At 53.1% G+C, this 20347-nt stretch overlaps 1 protein-coding gene across 3 annotated transcripts in view; it reads right to left on the bottom strand.

The window, feature by feature from the left end:
- USH1C (Usher syndrome 1C) overlaps positions 1–20341 on the bottom strand; it is a 44627-nt gene extending 24286 nt beyond the window's left edge. For all 3 annotated transcript variants that reach the window (XM_006768410.2, XM_015566994.1, XM_006768409.2), the window contains exons 1-13: positions 20226–20341; positions 11278–11345; positions 9681–9824; positions 9407–9545; positions 5367–5475; positions 5208–5232; positions 4961–5018; positions 4571–4665; positions 2986–3070; positions 2043–2102; positions 1846–1902; positions 1390–1532; positions 305–370 (exon numbers count right to left, since the gene is read on the bottom strand). In XM_006768410.2, coding sequence (XP_006768473.2) covers positions 305–370; positions 1390–1532; positions 1846–1902; positions 2043–2102; positions 2986–3070; positions 4571–4665; positions 4961–5018; positions 5208–5232; positions 5367–5475; positions 9407–9545; positions 9681–9824; positions 11278–11345; positions 20226–20261 — 1085 coding nt within the window. In that variant the 5' untranslated portion in view covers positions 20262–20341. The remainder of the gene's footprint in view (positions 1–304; positions 371–1389; positions 1533–1845; positions 1903–2042; positions 2103–2985; positions 3071–4570; positions 4666–4960; positions 5019–5207; positions 5233–5366; positions 5476–9406; positions 9546–9680; positions 9825–11277; positions 11346–20225) is intronic.
- Between the last annotated feature and the right edge of the window lie 6 nt (positions 20342–20347).

The raw sequence follows: 20347 nt of genomic DNA, 5'->3' as shown, positions 1-20347 counted from the left end.
AACCAGCCTGGGGAGAGACCATGGGTTCTAGCTGTGGTGAAGACTACAGAGTCCTTGGCTCTTGCATTCTAAATCCAGTGTGAATGCTACCCTGGCAATTACGTAAGACCATGTGCTAGTTACTGGAATGGGATGGCTTTACAGTACTAGGATTATGGAATGGCTAAAAATAAAGGAGGACCCACCAGGGACAAGAGGGCCAGGTAAACTGGTCCTGGAGGTGGCCTCTGGCTGGCTACCCTCCGAGAGCACACTCACGTCCACACACAGACACGGTGCGGACGCATGGGGCGGAGGCACTCACTGTTCCATCTCCTTCCGGTATCTCTCGTTTTCCTCTGCTGCCTTCTGGGCAATTTCCTTTTTCCTTCTGAAACACGAATGCAGATTGGCATGCTGAAGTCTGTGCAAGGGGAGTTCACTCTTCTTTGTAGCTAACTCCTGATTTGGAAATTCTTTCAGCTTCCCCTCCAAGGGTGCCTGGGCCAGCTTTGGATGCTGGTCGTGTACTCTGTGGGGTTTTGTTTGGCACCACTAAGCAGAGATTCTGTGCTGCCGGAGCCGGAGTGCAGGTCAGAGTGGGCCACACTATGCACCCACCTCCAAACTCTTAGATACAGTGACTGATGATAGGCAGGGCCTGGGCTGAGGGAGCTTCTCCTGGAAGAGGGCCCCAGACCCCAGGGGCAAAGCTGGGTGACTACCCAAGACCAGGGCTGTGGGCAGAGGTTCCAGCAGGGTTAGTTTTTCAGGCTAAATCTGTGATGGGAGAGATGGGAAAATCCCTTTCCAAATTCTTATAAAGCTCCTAGAATGTACTGGATTTAGATTTTGACATTGTTTTTGATGTATGAATTGCTTGCCCCGTTTATTCTCTCGAACCATCATCTCAACCATCCCATGTGGGGGCGGGACTTATCACCGCAGACAGGGCAGCTCGGCTGCCTGTTGCGAATCTCCGCTTGGCCACATGTGACTTTGCACACAAGTGGCTTACCCTCTCTGGGTCTCAGTCTCCTCACCTGTAAAATGGGTTAATACCACCCATCTCACAGGGCTATTGTGAAAATGACATTCAGTAACATACATGAGGCTATAATACAGCACCAGCTGTATTATATATAATACATGGATGGTACTCAATAGACGTTAGCTACTGCACCCCCATATTCCTGGGTTTTGGAAATCAGGGGTTCCCTTTGGCAAGCATGGAGGAGCCTGGTGGCCTGGAGGCAGGGGATGCTTATGCTGACCACCACTGGACACATCTGGTCTGAGGACAGGCCTTCGGGGGAGAGGATGAGGTTGGCTCAGGACGCAATGGGCGGGAAGCAAGGTGGATGTGGTCTGAGAGGATAGGGAAGGGGCGTCCTAACTGGCCACACTCACTGCTGCTCCATCTCCCGCTGCTCCTGCAGGATCTTGTTGGATTCCATCGCCAGCCGCTTCTGCATGAGAAGCTCCTGCCGCTGCAGCTCGCGCTGCCTCACCTCTTCCAGCCGCTCCCGATCCGTCATGAACAGCTCCCGGCCCTCATGGGGAGAAAAGAGGCCCCAGGCTCAGTCCCCTGGGAAACCTGGGCTCCCATTGCCACAGCCTTGGGGGCCCAGATGAAGGCTGTCTTCTCAGCACCGTGACCCCAGTGTCAGGCACTGTGGTTCCTGCTGTCTCTGACCCAAACATGCCCTGGCTGGGCAGAGACCCTCTCCCTCTGCTCTGTCAGAGCTTCAGGGAACGGAGACACCCTTGGCCCTTCTCGGGAGCATGTGGCAGACCTCAGGGCTCTGAGTGGCTGAGCCTGGAGGTCAGGGGTCATGGAGGCCCAGCAGCTCACTCTGGACTTACAGCTCCAGCTACGATGGAGATGGTCAGGCTGCGGCTACTCTTCAGCACGTTCACGGCCTGTGGGGACAGGTGGGCAGTCAGCTGAGGCCTGACAGACCAGAGCAGTCCAGGCTTCTAGAGAGCACAGGTTTCAGACACCATGGCAGGGGGAGGGGGGAGACGTGGAGGGCAGAGGTGTAACAGCCAGTAGGTCTCACCTCCTTGTGGTCCAGGTTGGAGAAGTCGATGCCGTTGACTTCGACAATCTGGTCCCCTGCCTGGTGGAGAAATGGGGAGGCATCAGCGCGTCTGCACTATCTGTACACTCACTTATCTGAAGGAAAGGTTCATCCAGGGGGTCAAGGGCAGATGCTGGGTTTTCAAGTGACTGCACCTCAGCTCTCCTTCATGAGCAGAGCGTTGGAAAGCTCTGCTGGAGTCCTCTCAGGGTCCCTCTGCCTCATGTCTTTCAGCAGCTGCCAAATACTACATGTTAGAGGGTCATTCCTTTGGCTGAATTTATGACATTTGCTTTAAACACTCAGAATGTAGACCTAGGAGCCCGTGGACTTCTCATATAGCAGAGGCTGTGCTGAGTCATAACTGGTAGCTAGCATTCAACGGTCCCTTACTATATGCCAGTTCTCGGCATGTGTATTGATTCATTAACTCACACAATGACTCTAGAAGGAAGGCCATCACCCCACTTTATAGGAGAGAATTCTGATGCACAAAAGGAGGAAGGAATATGCCAAAGTAGAGGTGACAAGTTCTGGCTCTGTAATCAGACCACCTCGGGTTGAATCACAGCTCTACCATCCTAGGTAGCCGATCTTGGAAAAGTCACATACTTTCTCTGGGTCTCAGTTTCCCCATTTGTAAAATGGGGATAATGACAGTACCCAATTCTCAGAGTTCTCATGAATTTTAAAGGGCTTAGAACACTGTCTGATCCAGTAAACACTCAATGATCATTATTACTGCAGTCCCAAGCTCAGGAATAAAGGCTCTCAGAGCTGGAGAAGACTGTAGAAAGGGTCAAACGCCACCCCCTCTGTGACGCTTCCCTTAGGGGGTGACTGCCAAGAGAGGGCTGTGTGGGAAGACGTGTGCCTCCATCACTGTGTGGTCACAGTCTGACCCTGGCCCGGGCTCACTCACCTCCAACCCCACCTCAGCAGACAGGGAGCCAGGCTTCACGTTACTGATGAAGATGCCTGGTTTCTGGGTGGGGCCGCTGGAAATGCTGTGGAAGAGATGGGAAATGCAGGTGAGCCTCTGCCTTCAGTGCTTGCTCATTCTCAAGGCCTTGCTCCCTCTGCCTGTGTCTCCAGGCTTTGGTCCCTCAGGAAACAGGTCACCCATGAGCTCAGTACCCAAGGTTCTTCACTGTCTACCTGTGGCAAGAGCCACAGACAACTTGTAACCCCTGCCCCCACCCAATCCCTCACCCAATATGTCACATGTGCTATTTCCTCTTCTAGCACTTTCCTATTCATTCCTTAAGGCTCAAATGTTAACATCGCTACAAGGTTTTAATGGAACTCCTCTTCTATCCTAAGATTAAGATAGTTGCTCTCTTCTCAGTGCTCCTAAAACACCTACAGCAAGGGAAGCATTTGCACTAATGTTCTCCCCATCAATCCCTCACCCAATATGTCACATGTGCTATTTCCTCTTCTAGCACTTTCCTATTCATTCCTTAAGGCTCAAATGTTAACATCGCTACAAGGTTTTAATGGAACTCCTCTTCTATCCTAAGATTAAGATAGTTGCTCTCTTCTCAGTGCTCCTAAAACACCTACAGCAAGGGAAGCATTTGCACTAATGTTCTCCCCATCCAGATTGATCACTAATCAATCACAGCCCTCTTTCCCACCACGCCTGGATGCAACCTTAGAGTTCTTTTCAAAACAGTACACCATGCAGCCACTACTAATTGATTAGAGATGGCACAGGATTGGAAACCTGTTTGCCATCCATGATGCAGAATGCAGCTCCATTAGCAACCTTGTCATTCATTACTGTAACTGTTTATGTGGCTGGATTCGATATTAGGCTGCAATCTCTGAGAAAGGAGGGGCTTTTTATTACTTAAACTTGGCAGAAAAGTATTGAGTGTTAATGAATGGAAACAATAAGAATGACTTAAGTAATAATAGCTAACGTTTACCAACTGCTTATTACTTGCCAGGCACTAAGCTTGATACTTCTGTCATCTCATTCCTCCTCACAATGGGGATATTATTATCCCCAGCTTATAGAGGGAGAAGCTGAGCTTCAGAGTGGTTAAGTAGCTAGTCCAGGTTCTGGAGCTCATAGGTGGCAGAGAAGGGGCTGACCCCTAGACCTGTGTGCTTATCAAGAGTACGTGGTGTGATCTAATTCCTATTTGCAATCCCCTGGCTGCCCCTTAAGGAAACCCACAAGGCAACAGGTAACAAGCGAACAGTAACAGAGATGATCAGCAGGACAGAGGCCTTTACAGTGGCTTGAGGTCCCACCAGAGGAACATGGTTCCTCTTTGGGCCTCAGTTTCCTCATCTGTAAAATGGGCCTGTTAAGAGCTGTCCCCCTGACCTTACAGGCCTGTTGTGAAACTCAGAGGGGAAACCAGGCACCACAAAGTATCATCATCAGTGAGGAAAAGTTTCCTCAGAAGCAGCAGTGAGAAAAGGGAGAGGCATTAGGGTCCTCTTGGGGTCTGCTGGTCATGAGTGAGCTCCAGGGCATGCCTGCCACCCACCTGCAGCCAAGGCCCCGGGAGCCCACCAGGCTGATGAAGACCTTCTTCTCCCTGTTTTCTCGATTCCCTAGGGAGTCCAGAATGTTCCGCCCGCCCTGGAGGAAAGAGAATAAGGGTCACTAGGTGTCAGATGTGTGAAAATGGCCATTTGAGCTCATAAGCACTACTATTCGCATGTGAGTCTGATGGCCATTCTGTCCCTGGGGGGAGAGGTCTATACCTGCTGGGCTTGGCTGAGGGCCCACCACCCACAGGAGCTTTCTGGATGCACAGGGGCATGTGTGAAGCCCCTGAGGGCACATCCCTAGAGCAAGGCCCCTTTCAGGACCAGCTGCCCCTCCTTGAAGACCATTCCATCCAGACCCCATCACTGGTGGTCCTGGCCCTTACCTCAGATCCTGACACAAACTGATCCACATACTGCCATTTGAGGGGCTCGTCAGGAGAGCTGATGGGAAATGCAATGAGAAGGGGGGTCATTAGAGATGTTGGAGAGACCAGGCCCCAAGTCCAGATCTGCCCCATCTGGAGCCCCCAGTCACCGCTGGCCCAGGGGCAGTGCTGGCCTGCAGGAAGCCAAACCCCAGGACCCTGAGCCCACAGGGAAGAGCCTGCCTCTGAGGAGGGTCCTGCTCACCTCTTCACGGGGATCAGGCCGATGTCTGTGGGAGAAAGGCACTGGGGTTAGGGCGGCTCCTCTGCCCTCCCCTCCTGCCCCTGCTGCCTACCACCCTACTCCACCATTAGCACCTCCCCACCCTCCTATCCCCCTTCCCTGCCCTCTGGCTTCACTCACGTCTCACTTTGATGGACACAGTCTTCTTGGTGCGGATGAGGTTGATGACCTCCTCATGGGTGCACGAGGAGATGGAGTACCCATTGATGCGGACGATCTCGTCCCCTACCTTGGCCACACACAGAGGGAAGGGGCACAGGTTGAGGGAGCATCGGGTGGCCGGTCAGGTTCATTACCAGATGCCCCAGGCCTGCTCGCCAGGAAAGGGGACGATGGCCTAACTATGTGCCCTGGTGCCTTGTCACAACCAACCCATCCTCCAACAGCCTGACGGACCCCAGGACAGTGGCACTTCCCAGGAGTCTTTCTGCCACCCTGTTTCACAGATGGAGAGCCTAAAATGGTGGGGGAGGGGCACAGAGAGTGGGTAGCGGCGCTGGGAATAGAACACAAGGCTCTGTAACCTAACTCTGGCGTCCCTTTCACTCCATTGGGGTACCAACAGGTTCCAGAATCCATGCAGAGGGTGACCCTTCACACAGATTCAATCAGCTCTTCCCACCCTACCCCAAGGGGCAGGCTTCCCTGCAACACCATAACAGAGTTGGGGTGGGGAACTTCCAGGACTCCTGGCTCAAGCGCACATTTCTCTCTCTCTCTCTCTCTCTCTCTCTCTCTCTCTCTCTCTCACACACACACACACACACACACAATCCCTTTTTTTCCACACTATGGAAATTCACCGATGCCCTGACTCTGAATTCCCATTCTGGGTGTGAGCAAAGAACAGCAAATGAACAAAAGGCTTTGGCATTGGATGGCCTGGGTTCAAACCCCTGCTCTTACTCTTATTAGCTGTGTGACCTTGGGCATGTCTATTAAACTTCCTGAACCTGCTTCCCTCATCTATAAAACGGGGAAATATGTTTGCTATGAAAATTAAGTGAGTGTGTACATAAAAAGTCAGCCAGTGTCTGGCACCACAAATAATAAATACATGGTTGTTATTGCTATTTTTCGTTGAACCTGAGCTCTAAATATTCTGATCAGATCCCTCTTCTCAGGACTTAGCCCTCCTTATACAGGGACAGATAGGGGGCACTTGGGCCTGGCGGGCCAGCCTGGATACAGATCGGTGGTGAGACTGCCCCCTAGTGGACACTGCCTTGGCCTCCTCCAAGTACCTTGGCCCAGGGATTAGGCTTGAAATTCCTCATTTAATAATTGCAGGGCTGGAAGGAACCTCAGACATCAGTAGAAACTGAAGTCCAAGGAGGTGATGTTTTATCCAAGGTCACACAGCCGTCTACATTAATAAAAGGGTAATATGCTAATTAGACCAGACATCTTCCAGCATTCTTTCAGACAAAGCCACGGTGGCAGGGACCGAGGCAGAGGTAGTTAGGGCAGATCAGGCCAGCAGGGGAGGGCAGTTAGGGGCGATCAGGTAGCCAGGCAGGCAGGTGAGCAGTTAGGAGCCAGCAGTCCCAGATTATGAGAGGGATGTCTGAGGGGGTCCCAGATTAGAGAGGGTGCAGGCTGGGCTGAGGGACAACCCCTTCCCCATGCATGAATTTCATGCACTGGGCCTCTAGTTAGCTATAAAATGGATGGATCCTGGATGCCCCTCTCCAGCCTGAGGCCAGCGCAGGTCAGCAGGGGCTTAGCTCACACCACATGTGCTGACCCTTTGGAGACTAGTGGGTACATGTTGACTCTGAGTGGGGCCTAGGGGCTGGGCGGGCAGACAGTCCAGGAGGGAGTGTCAACTCCTACCTTCTACAGCACCGAGACAGAATCACCTTCTCATTGTTGCCAGCTGAACACTTCCCTTCCACACCTGGACACACCCCCTAATCTTCTCAGGGGACTGACAGGAGTGGCATGGGATTTAAAAGGTGCCACGGGGAGGGACTCACTGCAGAACTGTCTAGGTTTCTGGGGCCATCTCCTGTAAGGAGAACCGTTACTAGGCCCTGCACCGACTTTTTACAACTCTGCATCTCTGTTAACCAGATGAAGAAACAGGCGCAGAGAGGTGAAGCCACTTGCTTAATGTCACCCAACCAGCAGACAGTGTTGCTGGGATTTGAAGTCAGGTTTCCCCTACAGACCACAAGCGTTGGCCCGTGGGTGTTTAGAAACGGAAAAGCAGGGCCCCTGGCCAAGCCTGGCTGCAGTTCCCTGTGTCTTGCCCTCTTTGGATCCTTGCCACCTGTCAGAGCCCTCAAGTCCCACAGGAAGGCAGGGATTGCTCTGTCCACTTTAAGGCTGGGACCTCCATGGATGCAGAATCATTCTCCAGCCCTGGACCATACAGCAGGTTGGGCAGCACAGACCGCCCTGTGCAGGGCAAAGGATGTAGGTTCAGACAGCACACACTTTAAAAAACACACACTAAAACATCTCCAATAGGGGTGATATGAACAGAGAGATGAGGTTCCAGGGCTAGGTCCTATGGGTGGGTCCAAGCCCCCCAACCCAGGGGCCCAGCCTCACAGGTCAGATCAACAGGACCTTCAGTCCAGCCAGGCTGTGCCTGAACATGCCCCTCTACTGCCTTCCAGAATCTTCCTCCAGCCACATCCAGGCAGGAGATCTCCCCAGAAACATGAGCCCAGACAGGTGAATGGATGCTCCCCTGAGTGAAGTTCCCTGTCTTGTTCCTAAAGGGAACCTGCCCAGGACCCCAGGCAGAACGATTCCCACGCAGCCCCCGGCTCAGGTTGCTAGATCAGCTTTCCTCCCCTCTCGCTCCCGCGCAGAGCCCTGCAAAAGGCCCTTTGTGCCAGGGCCACAGTGAAATGACGATCTGAGGGGCAGCAGCACAAAGGAGAGATGAGACCGCCAGCCAGAGAAAGGGTTGATAATGCATAAGCCTGAGAAACAGGCGGGAAGATAAAACTGTTTCATTAAAATGGCCCAAAGCCCCCAGGCATGGAGGCATCGCTGAGAAGTGCTTGTCCTAGAAGGAGAGCTCGCCCCGGAAAAAAGGGGGCCTCTGCTGACGCCTGGAGAGGAGCTCATTGTGCTTTCTCTCTGGCCGCATTTCTGGGCTGGAAAATGTGCGCACAGGAGAGGAATAATGAACCGGCTGAAATTTCAGACGCCACCGGCGAGCCGTGAGACAGGGATTTAGAACAAAGCGGTGTCTGTCAGCTCCCAGTTTCCACCTCCCACTCCACGGTGTCTGGTACCCTTCCCCTCAGGCCGCTAAAGCCCCTGGCTTGGCAGCTCGGATTGGGGTGTTGATAACAAACATGCTGGAAGCTCTGGGCGGGCGTGGGAGGGCCTCTTTTATCTGGACATACAAAAACACAGCTCTGGGCTCCGGCAGGAGCGAGACCTGGAGGTCTGCCCATCTCTGCTCAGACACTGAGGTGCGGGGACCCCGGGGATGGGGCTGAAGAGAGATTCCTGGGTTTGGCAGTCAGGAGACCTGGGTTCAAATCCTGGCTCTGCCACTTGCTGGCTGTGACACTAGTCAAGACTGAGTCGCTATCAGCTCTGGAAACGGGATGATACAGCCAAGGCATACAACGAGAGCTGGTTGTGAGCGTGTTACCTGGCACATCCTAGGTCTTTATTCAATCTCCCTCTCTGCTTACCTAACAAGCACAGGAGCACTTGTGCCAGGCACTGTTATAAGTACTTCATAATATGAATTCTCCTCTTAACAACCTGATGAGGTGGATAGTATCATCATCATCATCATCATCATTCCCATTTTACAGATGAGAAAACTGAGGCATGGGGTTAAGTGTTTTCAGCAGTCACACAGCTACAAAGCCAGGACAGTTAGGACAGTACATCGGATTTCCTTTTACCTTCCAGTAAAAGGCTACATGCCCAAAGCTTCAGGTGTCAGGACATAACCAGGAAGTAGGGGAGGTGGGGGGAAGAGCAGCAGCATCAGGGGGAGCCATGTTCCCAATGGGACTCAATAAAACAGGCGATTGCCTGCAGCCTGAGGGAAATCTATCAGGATGCGGCAGCATCTTCCTCTCCCAAAGTCTCAGAAAGGTGAGTGACCATGTTATGCCACGCATCCCAGCAAGTGAGTGGGGGAGGCAGGAAGCCTGAGGACTCTGCCCGCTCACCTGCAGCCCGACGCTGTCTGCCTGGCCGCCTTTGATGAGGTGGGAGATGAAGAGCCCACAGCCAAACTCGAGGCCTCCACGCACGCTGAGGCCCAGGCCTTCGGGGTGCAGACGGTCCAGACGCACCTCTTTCAGCTTCCTGCCGTCGGAGAGGTGGGTGATGGCCCAGCTCTGGCCTGACCACCAGTGCTGCCCCATCCACTAGTGAGGGACCCTGTCCATCCCAGGGTGACCTTGCCCAGCCATGCCTCTAGCCTGGGGGCTCCCTCCGCACCTGGAGCGCCGGGGGGTCAGCTGGTCGTACTCCACCTGGTGCTTCAGCGGGATCAGGGGTCTGATGGCGTCAAACAGCGGCAGGCGGCTGGGTTCATTGATGACCAGCTTCAGGTCTCCCACAAGCACAGCCACGTCCATGGTCCTGCAGAGACAAGGGGCACCTGGAGTCTCACCCAGGACCATGACCTCTGAGGCCAACGGATTCCCAGAGAAAGCAGTCCTGGACTGGGTCCCCACCCACTGGGCCCAGGCCTTGGAACTGAGAATCCGGAAAAGCCAGAGCCCCACCTTTGGGCAAGCTGTCTCAGAAGAACTTTGCTCTCTCATATCAGCATCGCCAGGAAACCCGGGAGGTAGGGGTTGGGAACCCATTTTGCAAATGAAATCAAGTCAGGATTCAAACTCCACTCTGCCCAGTTCCGAAGCCCAGGATCTCTCCAGACAGGAACCCTCCTGTGAGATGGCAGTGACCCCTCCTGCCCCTCCCCTCCCCCAGTCTCCTGCTTCTAACCTGTAGCTAAACTCTGTAAATTCTGCCTCCACAATACCTCTCACTCGCCTCCTCTTCACACTGTTCAGGCCTCAGTGTCTCTGGCCTGCCTCTCTCCAGCTGCCTGCCAACTTGCTCACTCTCATCTAGTCTTTTCTAAATGTAAGTCACTCCTCGAAACCCTTCCATGGCTTCCCCGCTGCCCAGAGGACACACTCCATTCTCCCCGGCAGCCTCAGGGCCTCCCTGGCCTTCTCCAGGGACTTGCTCCAGGTTTGGCTGTCTAAGGTCTCCACGAGCCATGGGCTCTATTCCCCCAGATTACTTGTCACTTCCCAGCCACACCTGTGCTTTCACACCTTCATCTTGGTCTGTTAACGCTGTTCCTTCACCCTGGAATGGCGTTCCCTGGTATTCCCACCTACCAAAATCCTCCTTACCCTTCAAACACGCGCTAAAGCCTTTTCGGTCCTTTCCCCCGTGGTTAGAGAGGAAAACTCCCTTTCTTCACATCCTGCTTTTAATTTGTTTCTACTGCTTTTAATTATATTCAGAACTTCTTTTACTATAACTTATAGTAGAGGGTTTTTTTGCATTTGTAGTGTGTGTCCACCTCCCCTCTCTAGGCCATGAGCTAGCTGAGGAAAGAAAGTCGATCTTATTCATTACCGGATTCTGCATGGTGCCCAGCAAGTGGCAGGAGCTTATGAATGTATGCTGAATGAGTCATAAGAGATATCTGAGGCAGGTGCTGGGGCCAGCTGGCATGTCCTGTCCTATTCCAGCAGGCACACTCTATGGAGCCTATCTGGCTACTTGATGTCCCCTCCCCATCACATTGTGAGCAAGCTGAGGGCAGCGACCCGTCGGACATGCTCACACCTATGCCCCAGCCCCTAGTACAGAGCCGTGCACAGAGTGTTTGTGCAAATATTTGCTGAGACACCTGAATGATGTGTCCATTTCGTTCCCAGCATCTGCTCCACCACCGAGCTCCCCAGCATGGGAGGGGGGCGGTCCTCCTGTCATAAAACCACCCATCCCAGGGCTCCCTGCAGACAGCGGTCCCCAGGTGGCCCACAGGAGCTAGACTCAGCACACTTACTGGTGATACATCCGCAGCACGTCATAGAGATAGTCCTTCTCGGCGTCATTTTCAATCAGAAAGTCCACCTGGAAAACCCAAGAGCAGAGTTACAGCTGCAGGCGCAGCACGCCCAGTGCAGATCCCAGGGAGGGGGAGACCACCACCGGCGACCTCCTCAGCATCAGCTCAGGTCTGGGGCTGTGAGGAAAGGAGGAAAGCCACAGGCCAGGCTGGCCCTCTAACCCCAACACCTCACACCTGTGCAGACCACCCAGGCGTGGCCACAGGAGTACTCTGCACATCCAGATGTGTAGGCCAAGCCTCACCCCGGGTGGGTGCACACGTCTCTGCACATATATGACAGCGATACGCCCCGTGACAGCGGGGCTGCAGCTCAGTGTCCAGGGTGACCACGGCAGTGTTGGCTCCTGGTCTTACCTGATAGTGACTATAGTGCCGGATAACTGCTTTCAGAAAGGATTTGGGCCACTCGCTCAGATAGCACATCCCACTGGCTGGAAGCCCCCCACCACCGGGTCCTCCTGTGTCACCGATGCCAGGGGCCACTCCACTGTCTCTTCCTGGACTAAGCTTGGTTGGCCCTGACTTCTGGCCACTCCTTCCCCTCCCCTCGTCCCTGACTATTCCCCCTGCTCCCCACACACACACACTAGGGGGAGAGTCAGGTTACTTATTTCATCTTTGCTGACGTCAATGGCTGGGACTCCAAGGTCAGGGTCAGGAGCTGTTTCATTAGCACCTCAGTCCCAGGGGAGCTGGGGGCCCAGGAGCCTCAAGCTCCACTCCCTGGGACAGCTCAGTGCGAATCTCTACACACTGTATCCTTGGCTCCTCTTCAGCCCGAGGCTGAGTGAGAGGACAAAGTTAGCGACTGGAGGGATCGCTGGGTCCCTCCCTCCTGCAGCCTCCAGGCCCATCACATGGCCCAGGGCCTCAACTGCAAGCTCCCCCCTGATTGGTCCTCAGAGGAGGGTCAGCACAGCTTTGCCTCTTTCTGTGAGTATCTCAGGGGTCCTGGGGTAAGTCTGTCCCAGCACCCTGGGCCCAACCCTTTTGGCCTGATTCATCATGAGTGAGAAGACACTCTCTTGAATGACTGAACCACAGATGTTCTGCTCTCCAAGGGGAGCATAAAAATCCCATCTGCTCTGGTTGGAGTGAGGACCTTCTGACCAAATGGCTCCTAGCCCCACTCCATCTGTGGGGCCGCATGAGAGGAAGGCGAGGAGAGAGAATCTCTTATTGGCTGAGGCCTTAAGGCTGCCGCTCTCTCCCAGCCCTCCTGGCAGAAATGCCTCCCGCTGTCCTCGGCAGGTAGGCAGTGTTGATGCACTGGGTGGAAAGTGGGAGTAGAAGACAAGCAATTTCCAGTGTTACAGTCTAAGATGCTGTTTTTCTCCTTCCCGGTCAACCAAAGATCACCTGGAGATGGTCTTTGTGGAAAAAAAGCCTGTTCCTGGGGGTCCCAGGGTCCCCGTCCTTGTTGGCAACCCTCCAATGCTGACCATAGCATCCAGAATTCACATCCTACCAGTCCTCCGAGGCAGCTGCCAAGTTCAGTCTTTAGCCTGATGTCACCAGTTCATTCAGTCACTCAAATCCTGGTCTTGAGTTCTGCCCGGCCCTCCTTCGCCAGGGTCATCTCCACCATTTCCCTTGTGGGACTTGGACTCACTCAGAATGACTCACCTCCCTCTATCATTTCAATGTGTCCATTCAAAAAATTATCTATATACCATAACAGCTGGGAAAACACATCTGGTTTATATGGGATGCTCTTTAAATACAAATCTAAGTGATCAAGTCACATGGAGGTCCTGTTGCAAACCGCCTGCTTCATTGTCAGACCACACCCACGTGAAAACACACACTCACACCTCACTCTCTGGGCTTTCCAAGGCACCGAGACAGACAACTGAGAAAGATGGAACTTGCTCTAGAAGCCTGACACGCAGTAGCGTCACCAGCATAATTCAACTTTCACTTCCTAAATAATTTTTAAAAACGTATGTGGTCTATCTCCTCCTGCTGGAGTCTGGGTTCCAGCAAACTCACCAAGAGGACAGCCCAGCCGCAGTCCAAAGATCAGCTGGGTGGGTTTCTCCCGATACCTTGCACTCAGGTACCAGTGAAGCGCGTGCGCTCAGTGGCATGCACACAGGCATGCAGTGCTCAGTGGTGTCTGCTGAATGACAAGTGAGCTCCAGTTGCTCTAATCTGGAACCTTCCTTCCAACCTCTTGGCCCAATCCTGGGTGACCACCTCCCCATCTCCTCAGCACACACACACGCCACGGCCTTCTGGATCTTTCTCCTGTTCGCTCAGTTTCAGCTTGTCACCAAAGAGTAAGTCCCAGACCCACACAAGATGGACTGTCCTCCCTCCTTCCCTCGAACCCTGCCTTTGCTTAAGGGGAGTGCAAGCCCCTCCTTCCAGAGTCTTTCCTGACCACGCGCAGCCTGGAGCTTCCTCACCAGCCTCCCAGCTGAGCCCCTTCTTGCCTGGCTCCCTCATTCAGGACAGGCTCTATTTACCGACTGCTCACCGCGTCTGAGGAAGTTTACCCGGAGTGCCTTTAACCTCCCAACAATGCTCTGAGGTGGATGGACAATACTATCCCCATTTCACAAGTGAGTAAACAGAGGCTCAGAGAAGTAGCAGAGCTGAGCCTTCACCCTATGTCCGCTGGCTCCAAAACCTCTGCTTTCTCTAGACCACCATATGGTATCCGAACCTGGGACCCTTTAGTCCACAGACTGATGCTCTATCCACTGAGCCAAGCTGGCTAGGGCCAGATATAACATTTTTGTATGCATTTGCCTAATACACATTTATGGAGCACCTGTTGTGTATGAGACACCATGTCTTCTTTCTCCAACTATATCTAGAAAGCCTTCCCTTTTCTTAGAGCCCTTCTCAATGATGGGCACAGAAATCCTAAGGGGCCACCGTCTACAAATAACTGTTGGGAGGTTTATTTATCACATCAGTCCCCCCACCTCCGCTGACTTTGTGTCTGACCTTGTGTCCGGTCTCCTTCATTCTCTAGCTGGTGCTCAACTATTTCTGTGCTACAGGCCTATATGGCAGGGAGATGTAGGGGGGTCAGACCCCCTTGTCTGGGGCACGAGAGGCAAATTCTAGGTGTGACCCACTGAAGCCTCAGCTCCCGGCATTACTCTGTGTGGTCTGGCCATTCAGGAGAGAGGAAGCATATACCTTCAGCTCATGCAAATTCAACTCCATGTGTGCACCCAGCCAAAGAGGGAAAAAGAGAGCAAGAGCAAATTAAATAATGCAAATTGTTCCACTCGACCTTGGGCCACGGTGGGGATTAAATGAGTGAATGCATGCAAAGTACTTAGGAGAGTGCCCGGGCCCCAAAACATGTGCTGAATCTCTTCCTTTGCACCTCCAGACCCACCCGCCAGCCTTCGCCACACGCCCTGTGTCCCAGGAAGCTTTGCCTGAGCTCCTGCCCTCAGCTTCCTGCTGTGTTCAGTGGTGGGTGGGGAGGGGTGGGGAGAAGAGGAATGGGTTCTGATTCCGGCTCCCACCACGCTGGATCACCTTAAGGCGGGCTCCCCGACTTGAGGCTGCAGATGCTGTCTGGGCCATGGCTGCCCCTGTTTGGGGGAACCCTCCCTCCCCTCGCCTTCAGGAGCCCTGGCTTCTGGCTGCTGCTCCTCTCAGGCTGTGTTAACAAGCCTTGTTGGTCCATGCGCTCCTGCCCTTCCCTCTATGTGGCCCCTTCATAAGACTCTCCAATTTTCCGGTTGGATGAGCCAGCTGCTCCCACCTGACTGCCTGGCCTGAAACATTAGCTATTATTGATGGCGGTGCCAGCATCATTTCCTCTGTGACCTCTTCTTCCACCGCTAAGACTCCTTGGCTCAAATGTCAGCTCGCCTTGGTCCAGCCTTTCTCCAGGCTCCGCCACAAAGACCGTCCTGTCGTTCTCTGCACACTCTGTTCCCACCCCGGCCCTGGGACCCACCAAGCTGTGCTGTACTTTCTCTCTTACCCGCCTGTGTCCCGACTAATGTGTGTGTGGCCCAGGCACAGGCCTGGGGGGAGTGTGGAGAGTGAGACCAACAAGCTCCTCCCCCATCTAGGTCTGCATCTCTCTGCTTCACCTGAAAAATGGGGATTCAAGGATCTGTTTCATAGGATTTCATCCTTCTTTGAGGGATTCATCATTTTAAAGTCATTCATGAGTGATTAGTTGTCAAATGCTCAGAACAGTGCGGGCAAATAGTAAGCACTCAGCATTTGTTAAATTAAACTAGGTAAGAATAGATCGTACACAGTCTGTAGTCTCAGCAGCGGGCAGAGAGTGGGCCCTTCGTAAATGCTGGCGGGGTGAATGGGCCCAGGCACATTCTTCCCAGGCCCTCACGGCTTGCATCCCAGATAGTGCTGGGGCTGCTTGTCTCTTGTTTTATTATCCTTCATCTTTTCAAATCTTTTCAAAAGACTCATATCTTGCCAACTAGTTGGGAGCATTTGACTCAGCGCTCGGCACAGCTGACCACGCCGCCTCCTCCTGGTTCTCCTGCCTTATTTGCTGTTCCTTCTCCTCTAAAGATTGGGGTGTCCCGAGCCTTTTCTCCCTAAGTGACCTCGTCGGTCTCAGGGCTTGAACTACCATTCACACCCCAAGGACTCACGGAGACTTGTGTCCAGCACAGACCTCTCCCCAGTCTTCACACTCCCACCGCTACTGGCCTTCTCACTCGCCTCTCCATTGGAAGGTCTAATAGGTGTCTCACACTTAAAACATCCAAAATGGAACGCTTCGTTTCCACCATCTCCCACTCTGTCTCTACCAACCTGCTCCTTTTCCCAAAATGTAGGTCACCCTGATGTCTCTCTCTCCACACCCACAGCCAACCTGTCAACAAAGCCCACAGGAAGGGCTGCAACATGTATCCTGGGTCTGACCTCTCCTCACCCTAGTCCCAGCCCCTGCCTCTGGCCTGGGCTACTGTAGGAGCCTCCTAACTGGATTCCCCTCTTGGCCCTCTTAGTCTGCTCTCCACCAGCAGTCGAAGCAGTTTCTTTTTTTAAAAAAATATTTATTTTAAATATTCAGTTTGATGAGTTTCAACAAATTTCCACACTGGTGTGACCAACACCCAAATCAGCTCATCATCTCAGAGTTTCCTCGTCCGTCAGCCCCGCTCCCTTCCCCTTCACATACATGTAGTCATACAGATCATACTTTGGTGTTCTCAGTGTTGCACTCAGCAGAATGTTTCTGAGATTCATCTGTGTCATTGCGTGCCTTCCTATGACTGGGTGATAGTCCACGGTGTAGGTATATTGCAGTTTGTTCATCCATTTCTCATTAGGCATGAGTCTTGTGGACATGTATTCCCACTTCCTTGAGTAAATATGTAGGAGTGGAATGGGTGGCTCATATGGTAAATATATGTTCAACTTTTACAAGAAACTGCCAAGCTACGTATTTTACAACATGGTTGTATCATTTTGTATTCACTGCAGCAGCAACATGTGAGACCTCTAGCTGTTCCCATCCTCACCAGTACTTGTTATTGTCAGTCTTTTCCATTTTAGCCATTCGGGAGGGTGTGACATGTTATCTCATTGTTTAATGTGCATTTCCTTAATGACTAATGATGGAGAGCATTTACTTACATGCCTATAGGCCTTTCATGTACCTTCTTTTGTGAAGTTTACATTCAAATCTTAGAGCAATTCCTTTTAAATGTAAATCAGCCATGTCACTCCCCTGCTGGCTTGGGTTCAGGTTCAGAAATAGTGAGCATATAGTACAAAAAATGCCATATACCATCTCTCTATCCCCCCCCCCCCCCCCCTCACACTCTGATCCTTCTCCCACCACTCTCTGAATTCCTCTCAGAAACACCATCGTACTTGCTCTTCTGAAAGAAGGCAAGCCTCTCCTTGCCCCGGGACCTTTGCACTTGCTGTTCCCACTCCTGGAATGCTCTTTCGTATATATCCCAAGACTCCTTGCCTTACTTCTTCCAGGTCTCTGCTCAAATATCACCTCTTCAGAGAGGCCTTCCTGACCACCCTATATAGAGAGTACCCTTACATTACTCTCTACCCCCTCACCCCGGTTTAGTTTTCATAGCATTTATTATTACTTGGTATCACATGATATGTTTATTGGTTTACTTGTTAACTGTCTGTCTTCCCTACTAGAATGTGCTATCTAAGAGGGCAGGGACTTTGTTTTATTATTCAATGGTTAAAATATTATCTGGCATATATTATGAGCTTAGTTGATATTTACTGCATGCATCAATGAATGAATGAGGAGGAGATCCCCAGAAGGCAGGAACTCTTTCTGACTTTTTTATGTATTTCCACCTCACCTCCAGATGCTTGGCCTGGGGCAGGGTACACTACAGATACCCACAGGCAATAAATACTTTTTGAGCAAATGAGTAGCCAAGCTCCTGCACCATGCCGGTGAGCGAGCAGAGGGGCAGCCTTCTTTGCTGCCATCCTTCCCTCCCCTTGGTACCCGTGTGATCAGGAAGGCCATGCACGTGCTCCCGTTGGCCTTGGCAACCTGCACAAGTCCAGAGGGACAGACTCCTGTGGCTCCAAAGGCATCGGTGGGAAAAGAATGTCCATGTATCCAACGGTTACTATGTGCCCCGAGTAGCCAGCACTGGAGTTCCTATTTCCTATCTCCCATCCTTAAAGGGAAGCACTACAAACCTCACCTCATAACTAAGAAAACGAACACTTGGAGGATGACGTGGCTCATGAGTTGACAGGGTTGCAATTTGAACCTAATTCTGCGCAGCCCCAGATAATAGACAACAGCAGTGAACGGCGGTTGAGGCCTCACTAAGTGCCAGGGCCGAGTTAAGCTCCTTCCACATGTGTAGGTCGCCTCCAGCACTCACAGTAACCTTACTAGTTAAACATGATAGCTATCCTCATTTAATCAGAGAACGGAGGCACAGAGAGGTTAATAGCTGGTTCAAGGTCACATAGCACTGTCCAGGACAACACACTACCTCTACGCCTTAGAGTCTAAGGCACTATGGATTTAGAATACCAATCATTCCCAGTGGGTCAATTAGCTGTGAAACACTAAGGAGGGAACACCCAGAAAGCAATCGACAGCAAGTAGTTGATTTCACCCTCTATACCTGTGAGCCCTTCTCTCTGTCCTCAGCTGCTTCTTCCTTTCTCCCTATTCCTTCCTGAATGATCTCCAGCCTGGGAGGGGAGGGCCGCTGCTGTCTCCCAAGCTGCAGGGCACAAAGTCCAGCCCAGGCCTTGCCCAGCATGGCGCCTGCCCCGCCTTCACTCACGGGGGCATTAATAGGTAATGACTTGTGGTGAGGAAGAGCCGGGTGGCGGGGGCGGGGCACAGAGGCCTGAGGCCCTTTGGAGCCCGTGGGGCCTGGTGAAGAGGAGCAGGGGCTAACCCAGGGGCTGACGCAGACATTGGGGCCCCAGAGGTAATTCTCTGAAAAGAGGCGAAGACTAGTACCCCCTCTTCCCCGGGGAGAAGAGGGGGAGAAGGCAAAAGAGGGCCCGGCCTTACTTTCAGCCCCGGGGCAGGAAAGTGAAACTCAAGCCTGAGCCTTGGGGTGGGGGACGAGAGGTTGTGATCCTTTAAAGTGGGTTGTCTGAAATCTACACTCACCAGAACTCCTTGCTGCCGAAATGTCTCCCCTCACGGCCCTTTGCAAGAGGGTACACCAGTGAACACTGTCCTACACTCCCCCCAGCTATCGCTCACCCCAGGATGCCCAAGGCCTCCTTGTTAGGAAACTTCTGCCAGTATGAGTTGCCCGCTTTGTGCCCCAGCAGACCTTGATCCCCCTGCTCAGCAGCCCAGCTGCAGGTAATTACTCGCGTAGGGCCTGCCTCCCACTCACACAGCCAACAACTTGAGGGCAGAGACGGGGCACAGAATGGGTGCTCAAAACATGTTTATGAAGTGAATGACTGACCCCTGGCTCCGGGCACTCAGCCCCTGTGGCCCTGCACTGGCTGGCTCCTTGGCTCCCCTGGGCCTCTCTGTGGGGAGAGCGGGGTTAAGTGCCTTCATCTTGTCTATCTGAGCTCTACCCTCAGGCCTGAGAAGAGGGTAGGCTTGGTGTAAAGACAGGAGCCCTCTGGGCTCCGGGAGGGAGAAGGGGCACACAGTTGTGAGTCCCTCAGGCGGGGCCTGTGGGTAGCTCCAGGTACCCTTGGCTTCACTCTAGGCCTGGTGGGGAGGTCCCCTGGCTCTCCCAGATGGGCCTCTCTGGTCGCAGGGCTCGGGCACAGCTCTGGAAATTCCCTGGGTGAATTCCAGCAGCTTTCAGTGATGGTCCGGACTCCCCACCACAAATGAGGCCCCAGTGGGACCCGCAGGGGAGATGTGGCTTTGGGGAAGGTTCTGGCTGACTCCCTGGACCATCTCCCTTCTTCCCACTGCCCCCGGGGCAGCACCAGTTCCTCAACCGCTTCTCTTCTTGGGGACCTAAGAAATAAATGCCCTTAAGCAGGGAAGGGGGCTCCCTGAAGGGTTTTGAGGTCAAGAGAGAGAGAGAGCGAGAGAGAGCGAGAGAGAGAGAGAGAGAGAGAGAGAGAGTGAGAGAGAGAGAGAGAGAGAGAGATGCAGTTCCCTAACTCTCAGACACTGCCCCCACCCTCTCCACATGCTCCCACTGAGCTGGGGCACTAGGAGCTGGGGGATTTGCCCACTTTGTCCCGTCTCAGGCCAGGGCTGGAAGGAATTCCAACTCTAAAGACGTCCCAGCCCGCGGAGGGCAGAAGGAGAAGGGACAAAGATCAGATCCGCAGTTCCTACACGGGAGCCCCAGTGCTGCTCCCTCATTTTACTGGCTTCATCAGGGATCCCAGGCTACCCGAGCCCCCAGGTCCCACTGGGAAAGGGAGGGGCCCGGGGCACTTGGGGCGCCCCTAGCAGCTCTGACCTTGTGCCGGAATTCTCGGGCCACTTTCCGGTCCATGGCTGGGGCAGATCGCGCCTTGTCTCTGCACAATTCGCTCCTCCGGGTGCCAGGCTGCAGCAGACAGTGACCGGCAGGGCCTGGGA

Source organism: Myotis davidii, unplaced genomic scaffold, assembly GCF_000327345.1.
Source record: "Myotis davidii unplaced genomic scaffold, ASM32734v1 scaffold1363, whole genome shotgun sequence".
In the NCBI taxonomy this organism is placed as follows: domain Eukaryota; kingdom Metazoa; phylum Chordata; class Mammalia; order Chiroptera; family Vespertilionidae; genus Myotis; species Myotis davidii.
This window is presented reverse-complemented; position numbering and strand designations above follow the sequence as displayed.